At 33.9% G+C, this 7,949-nt stretch overlaps 1 protein-coding gene across 1 annotated transcript; it reads left to right on the top strand.

Annotated features, from left to right (window-relative positions):
* Window positions 1-137: 137 nt before the first annotated feature.
* LOC149419084 (uncharacterized) lies at window positions 138-7,918 on the top strand. The gene is made up of 4 exons (XM_089638103.1): window positions 138-351; window positions 487-754; window positions 2,237-2,419; window positions 5,429-7,918. The coding sequence occupies exons 1-4, from the start codon at window positions 200-202 to the stop codon at window positions 5,501-5,503; spliced, it is 678 nt and encodes a 225-aa protein (XP_089494229.1). The 5' UTR covers window positions 138-199; the 3' UTR covers window positions 5,504-7,918.
* The last annotated feature ends 31 nt before the right edge of the window (window positions 7,919-7,949 follow it).

Below are 7,949 nucleotides of genomic sequence, written 5' to 3'. Positions count from 1 at the left end.
AAATAATTTTCATTATTTATGGCAATATTCAAAGCTAAAATAATTATTACAATTGTTAATTCGTCGGAAGGTGTAAAAATACTAGTTTTTGAGGTTTGGAAGCTTAGCAGGGCTGCCAACACCATATTAAAAAGGAACGTAAACAAGACGTGTAGATGTGTCGGAGTTTGGGTGAAAAACGATTTTTAAATATACCAAAATGACAGTACCGCCGATTAACCCCAGTATTTCTGAGGAGTCGGATGATATGGACAGCTTACCGCCCGAGGAAGACTTGTACCGCAGGAAATACCAATTGCTGCTCGAAAGATGCGAAGTATTGCAGCAGGATAACGAGAGAATTGTCCACAGGTAATAATAAAGTTCTATAATATCCCCGTTGAACTATTTATCAGAATGTTACGTGTTATTTTGACCGTTTAGAATTTGCATACGAGCGATACAATAACATTACCCTCCGTTATAATCTAATAATTTTTGTTCAAGGATTTATCAAGTCAAGAAGATGACGAAAAAGTGCAAGAAGGAAATTAAGTTTTTAATGAATCGTCTGGATATGCACGGAGATGGTTTCAGGACAATTAAAGTGGAAGAAGAGGATATCAAACCAAATATCTCGACTCTGCCACCGTTCCCAGGATTTATTGTACCAAAAACTGAGAAATGTTCTACCCCCTCGAATAACAGATCTACAACTGAAAAAACACCAGGAAAAAAGACAGCAACAAAAAGAAAAGCAACCAAGACAGAAAAAGTATGTACGTTTTTATTATTACAATATATTTTTTAAATATGAACATCACACAACAGTCCGAAGCCAGCGGGACTATGTCATTTTCAATTTATTGGGGTATGTTGTAAGGTGAAGGGAAGGGAGAGAAAGGTTGGGAAGTATCAAATAAGTTAAAAGCCGTTTATTGTTGACAATCGTGACAAAATGTCAACTTTATTGGAATTTTTGTGATCCAATCATATCTTTACAGAATAAAATGTTTTGACCTTCAAAAATAGTGTCGGGAAAAATACAATGTCTAAATTTTATTATGTTCTTTGTATTCAACAAGCATTTTCTATGCAGACACACTGTTCAGGTTTATATTATTTTTGTTTATAAAAAATATGGTAAATATTTCCCTAGCTGCACTTCTAATAGGCACTGATTGAAATTGCACCTGTTTTCAGTTTAATTGCTACAAGAAATTACTATTACAGGATAGGTGGTAAAAGATGCATTATAATTCCATTTTTATTATACTTATTGAGTTGGACATGCAACCCATAGGTTGTGCTTTTTGCTCTGTTTTTCATTCATAACAATAACTATGCATTCATTTTATTTATAACTTTTACCGCGCAATAAATGTAGAGGAGAATTTTTATTTCATTGGTAGTGAAGATAAGTTTTGTTTTCGAAGTGTAAGTGACTTTTCCGATGAAACTTCGATAGATAGTAATTAAGGATAAACCAAACGTTATCATCCATTATACTAAATCCATGGGTGAGGTTAATCGTGCTGATCAGTATGCATCCATAGTATTGCTTCTCAAGAAAATCGCTTAAATGATGACATAAACTCTTTTTGGGGATGGATATATGTTGCATTAACTCATACATTCTATATAAATTTATTAAAAAAAATAAAAACGAACATTTTATCAAAATTTGAGTAGTGAGGGGGGGGGGGTGAGATAGTGATTACGTCAGCACTGCTCAGCAGTAGTTATTTTTTTTACACATTGGCAACCCACACATTGTCTATGTTTGAAAACCGAATATATATTCGGGGATTCCCACCGTGTCAATAAAGTTTGTTTAAATGAATATTATGTGCATTAAAGTCCTCTATCCTAAGTCTATTTTATAAGTGCTGCTTATGAATCAATAAAAAAAACAGAATACATTAACTGAAAAATGCATATAGGTTCCAATTTTTACGTAAGCATGGGAGGGGGGGTAAGAGCTTTGCTTACTTTTGGTGACAAGGGGGAAGAGGGGGTAAATAATTGTAATAAATCTGCTTACGTAATACTTGAACGGCCCCTATGGAGTATCTGGTATACCATATTAAAAAAAATTGAGTACAAAAGGTTAATTCCAAACATAAAAAGCTGTGAAAATTTCACCTTGTGTTCATCGTTCAATAGTTTTTGTTACATTACTGTATGAAAATGATAATTTTTGACACAATTTATCAATAAAAATAAATAGCCCAATGAATTGACACATTTTTTCCAGGCGGAAAAGGATCCTAATGCCCCCAAAAAGCCTTGTAATGCCTTCTTCCAGTTCTGCCAGGAGCAACGCCCTATCATCCTGGCTGAGGGCTGCTCCGACAGCAGCGGGGCGGAGCCCAGCAAGCAGGAGGTTACCCGGCAGCTGGCCTCCAGGTGGCGAACCCTGTCCAGCGAGGATAAGAAGGTGACAAACAAAATATAGGGTCATGCAAACAATCAACGCCTTATTCCAGTTCTGCTGGACATCTTCCCTCTGTCTGTCTTCAGGCATTCGCAGTATATTATGTCCAAGCCATCTTAAAGTCAAAGTAATCTGAGAGTTCATAAAACTAAACAGGCTCGGTTTTTAATTGTTTAGATCAGAGGTTCCCAAACTTTTTTGCCCCGTAGACCACTTGCCAAATATTTTTTTTTTTCCGTAGACTCCCTGCCTGCCGAATATTGAATTTTATTATTATTCTTCCTAAAACTATTAACGTCCCATGTGATAATCGTTTATTTTTTTGTAAAAAGATTCCCTTCCCTTGCCTGTCCAACAACCGGGTGGCGGTATAGTTCCTCTGTATTTGCATTGTGCAGTAGTGTAGGGGTGCCCTTGTGAAGTATTACACCAAATGAAAATGAAGCAGGATAAGCAATGGGAATTTCTTTCTGTAGCTAGCCCTACAGAACTGCTCCTTAAGTTTGTCAGTGCTTATTCCGGTTATTTCTTCTTGTCACATGATTTCCGATTCTTCGACGTTCCATTTCCATAGTCAAATGTCCTCAAACTTAGTTTTTAAGTCTGTGTGAAGTACATTTAAATGTTGATAAACGTTTTTCAAAACAAGTTGGGGATCCAGGAAAATTCGCGGCTTCCGATATGCAATGTTTTGCTTCAATATATTAATTCTGACGAGAAAAGGAACGTATATCTCTGTTTACATACTTCAATAAACAACTTTACGAAATATAAAAATACAAATTTAAAATAAGGAATTTCTCAGTCTATTATTAGTATTACGTAAACTGTGTTATTTGTATTAGGTGTATTATGTCATTTACGGAACTCCTAAATGTTGACTTGAGGTAAAAGGGTAGGCTCGTATGTACCTCTTGTTTGAATTTTGTGGACCCCTAAATTTTTTTCTCGCTAACATGGACCCCTAGCAAGCCGATATCGACCACTGGGGGTCCGTATAGACCACTTTGGGAACCTCTGGTTTAGATTATAGAGACTACAGTATTCATATTCTTCTTAACCACTCTGAACATTAGAACGTCAAAAGACGTAAATATGATAATAGCGGTCAAGACATTAGAACGTCTTTTCACGTAAACGCGCGAGATTTTACAAAAATCGATTTATTTCCATCACTAGTATACGGATTGCCATGATTTAAAAAACAGAGTATCGATAATGAATAACGCTACGCGTCTGTATTCAAGAATATCTATGGAACGTAGAGTTGCATTATCTAAGCCGATTGAATCTGTCATCTTGTTCGTTCATAATTTATTGCGTTTCTAAATACAGTGAAACCTCTATCTATTGGTTTTAAAGGGACCTATCGAAATAAACGATGAATGCGGGAAAACAATGAATGCGGGATTAAGAGGACAAAACACTAGGAGATACGATCCAGTAAAGATACCGTCCTCCCAATCTGCATAACCGTTGGTAGATTAAAATTATAAGAAGAAAATAAGTTTTAGATGTAAATAAATGTATTTATTTAAAAAAATACAAAGCTAAACAGAAGAAATTTTTTTTTAAAGTTTATTGCATTGTAAATACATAATCTTTCATCGACATTTGTTTTTTTACTGTTTTATTTCCGCAAGTCAACAGTATATTTTCGGCTTTGCAAATGATATTCTTTTCGGCATCAGTTATTGAGTGTGCGTAGAAGAAAGTTTTCAATCTTTCAAAGAGTATGCATGGTTCTGAAAATGAAGGTACAGGCAGCGGCTCCTCTTCATCAATATCGACCTCTTTTGTTGTCTCCGTCAATCTTGCGTCACACAAGCTTTCGATAGTTTCTATCCCACAAGTTGGAATATTGTCGTCGAAAGTAACAAAATTGTTAAAATTTGTCAAATTTGGTACCAAGAGATAAGAATTTTCTCCAGTTCGCTAAACTTTAATTCTTTACTGGTTTTTCTAGTTTTCGAAGATTTTCCGCACTTTTGAATTTGCTCCCGAATTTCGTTTTTTTTTCAAGAAAATAGAATTTAACGTGGATGCCGCGATTTCTAAACGCTTGGCTATATCGACGCTTTTTCAGCGGGGTTTTTTTCCACCTCTTCGATAATTTTCAATCTTTCTTGAAGAGTACGTACTTTTTTCATCAAACGGCTCATTTCGAAGATAGTTTAAAAGCTCAAAAAGGATAACTGCAAACACTCCACTAAGTTCGGGTATCTAGCGACAACTGACGACAACTAGCGACTGATGGCGGCGACAAACTGTTATTCTTTCTCTTTCTCTCTCACAATTTTCGCGCATCGTAACAAGTGCTGTCTGGCGCCGTTTAAACATAGACAAAATATATCAAATACGCGACGTAATTCCTACGATGAATGCGGGAAAATGGTGGACGTAGAAACGATCGATGGGATCTATTTTTGTATGAAATGAATTGGGACTAGAAGAAATAAATGATACATCCGGGAAAACGATTATTTGAGGAACGATAGATAGAGGTTTCACTGTAATTTATTAAAAATATTTTAGTTTGGACGGTCAATATTTTGAGGTGATTAATAGTTTTTAATTATATTTTTTCAATATATAAAGTGTTATTTCTTTATGATACTCAGAAAAAAGTACATTTTTCAAGGCTTTGAAATAATTGTAAGCGATTTTTACATATTTTTGACGTTTTCATAAAATGTCTATTTAGAAACGCAAATATTTACGTATAACAACACAATGCTATAGTGGATTTCATAATCTTTCCAAAACATTTTTTAGAATGAGGCTACGTTTCCCAAAACGTGAGTTATGAAGCTTTTAGCAAAACTCGTAAATAACACAAAAATTATCACGTTTTGACAGTTCTCAAAGGAACACATAGTAGATAAAAGTCTTTGTCTGAGAGGTTAAGTTATTTTTTAATTGCTGAGTATCAGTATTACCATTATTTTTCAAGCAAGGAACTTTTTTGGTGTTGTATTTATCTATCGCTGATTGTTTTTATTTTATTTGCAGGTTTACGTGGCAATGTTCGAGCGATCAAAAGAGAAGTACGCCGAAGAGATGTCCCTATACATTAAGAAAGAATGATTGATCTCAAAAGTACCTGATTTTGAACCAGTATTTTGTACAGAAAAAAAGGATAGTCCAATCTCCTTTAATATTATCGTATTGATTAGATTAAGATGTACAAACCCATCCCGTAGGTTAACAAAACCTTTTGTAAAATAAATTACGAACAAAAGAAGGAAGAGACGAAATATATCGACTGTGTTATTCGAAGACTGTTAATTTGCAAATTCTAAAATATTGTTTTGTGTAAGTACATACATACTATTTTCACTGAGAAATAATCATCTTTAAATAAACAACAAAGTTGAGTGGAAGAAACTAATTTGTCGCTCGTAAGATAATATGACACGATCGAGTGGGGTAATGTCAAGAGTTGTGACATTGACAAGAGTGCAGATGAGATGGGGTATGAATCTGAATGAAGCAAGGAGTGTGAGTTATGACAGTTGTGTATCGTCCGCTTTTCTCTGCCTAGTCTTGCACTGATAAGGCGAGAGGATTTCTTACTTTATTATGATCCGTTTTAGTAACTATTAAAATAATAATCATTTTCATAGTTCAAATAATTTAGAATTTTTTAAAGCCCGCCAAAACGATTGTAATCTGGCGAGGTATCAGAATTATTTTTGTTGCAATAATACGCACTAACTATGTAAGTGGTGCACTCTTCGAAAAGATAAGCCTGTACAGGCAAATCATTTTAAAGAGCGCACTCACAAAGCATTTGAATGTATTTGTACACACTGATAGTGGTTAAAACTGGTTTGAAATATTTTGGAACACCTGTCCGCAGTCCCCTCACACCCTACAAAAGTCATATCATACAGTACAACCACTACACAAGCAAGAATCTCTTTAAAATCGACGGTCCCGAAGAACAATGTCGGATGTGCAAGTTTGTGGCTTTGCAGTAGAGCCGTTTAAAGTTTCGTTTCTGCATTTTTACCGTTTTTGAGATCAAGAAATATAGTGTCTGATATTTTTCACTAACGCCTATTTAATTTGAGAAATATATTTTCAAAAAACCGTAAAAATGCAGAAACGAAACTTTAAATAGCTCTATTACAAAACTACAAATTCGCACTTCCGACATTGTTCTTCGGGACTGTTGAAATGATTGCATTAGGGTATGATTGCAAGGTACCTACTTTATTACACATTATTTACTTGTTTTTTTAAAGAAATTTCTTCTCAGAGCGTATGTAGTAACAAATGATTTAATGATTTTAATGTGATTGATCACATGGAAAAAATATGCATAGAATTTTATCAGATTGTATTTGGTGTGATTTGGTACTGCTGCACTCTCCAAGCAATTGCGAACTTAAGGTTAAACATAGCGTAAGTTATAATCTTTGCGTTCGTAGATGGCGTTAATTTAATTATTTTATGACAAAACACTTTTTTGCAAGTTATGCTTTAACATATTCAGGATGAATTATTTGTTTGCGCCCGTACATACGCAATAGGAATACATAGTTTTGTCAGTATAAAAATTCAATTTTTTCAAGAAAGGCATGTAAATACAATATTGTATCAATAATTCAATATCGTTTTTGTATGCCGATCTTGAAAGAATTGAGTTTTTATACGGACAAAACTATTTATTCATATTCGTATTGCACATCTACAAAGTTAATTTTCATAAAATACTAGCTGTACCCCGTCACAAGCTGCTGTGGCTCAGTTTGAGAAACAATAGCGTGTGTTGCATTTACGTCCAACAGATGGCACTGTTTCTCAAAATAAGCATGTTTGTCCAATAGATGGCGCATGTTTTTACATGTCACAGGTTTGAAAAAAACTTGTTTTTACCTGTCATAGGTGACGTAGATATAATATAGGTACATAAAAAGACAAGCGTATTCGAATGCAACGCTACGTTGTGTGAAATTTCAAAGCAATTGCTGAAGAACTTTTGGAGATTTAAGATTTTGAAGAAAAGAACATTTACATTTTTTTAATAAAGAAGATTAAATTAACGTCAACTACGAATGTGTACATTATAACATACGTTATTTTTACCCTTAAGAAACATTTGCTGAAGTATGCATTAAGACAGATGACTATTTTAATAAATATTTTCATTTGTAAAAAATTAATTAAGATAAATTGCAATGTCATAATTTTGCATACCCTTTTTTACAGCTGCTTTCAGTGAAATATTGTTTGAAATGGTCTTATCGAAGGTTTAATATCATCAAATATAGAATACAATTTTGTATTTAATGATAGCAAACCTTCGATAGGAGTCTGCATGATTCTACTTGAATACTGTATTCTGTTGTCAATTCAATTGCGAAACAATAGTGGTTTAAAATAAAATAAAAATTGTTAACACCTTTGACCTTACACAGGCGATATTTGTAAAGAAAGAAGTGCTTATTTACAGTTAATATTTATTAAAAATTATGAATAGAACAACAACTGAGTTTTATTAATGTTACAGTATTTAAAAAAAATT

Source organism: Hesperophylax consimilis, chromosome 12 (assembly GCF_061612785.1).
Source record: "Hesperophylax consimilis isolate HC1 chromosome 12, BYU_Hcon_1.0, whole genome shotgun sequence".
Taxonomy (NCBI): domain Eukaryota; kingdom Metazoa; phylum Arthropoda; class Insecta; order Trichoptera; family Limnephilidae; genus Hesperophylax; species Hesperophylax consimilis.
The sequence above is the reverse complement of the archived record's forward strand: the minus strand, read 5'-3'. Positions and strand labels throughout refer to the sequence as shown.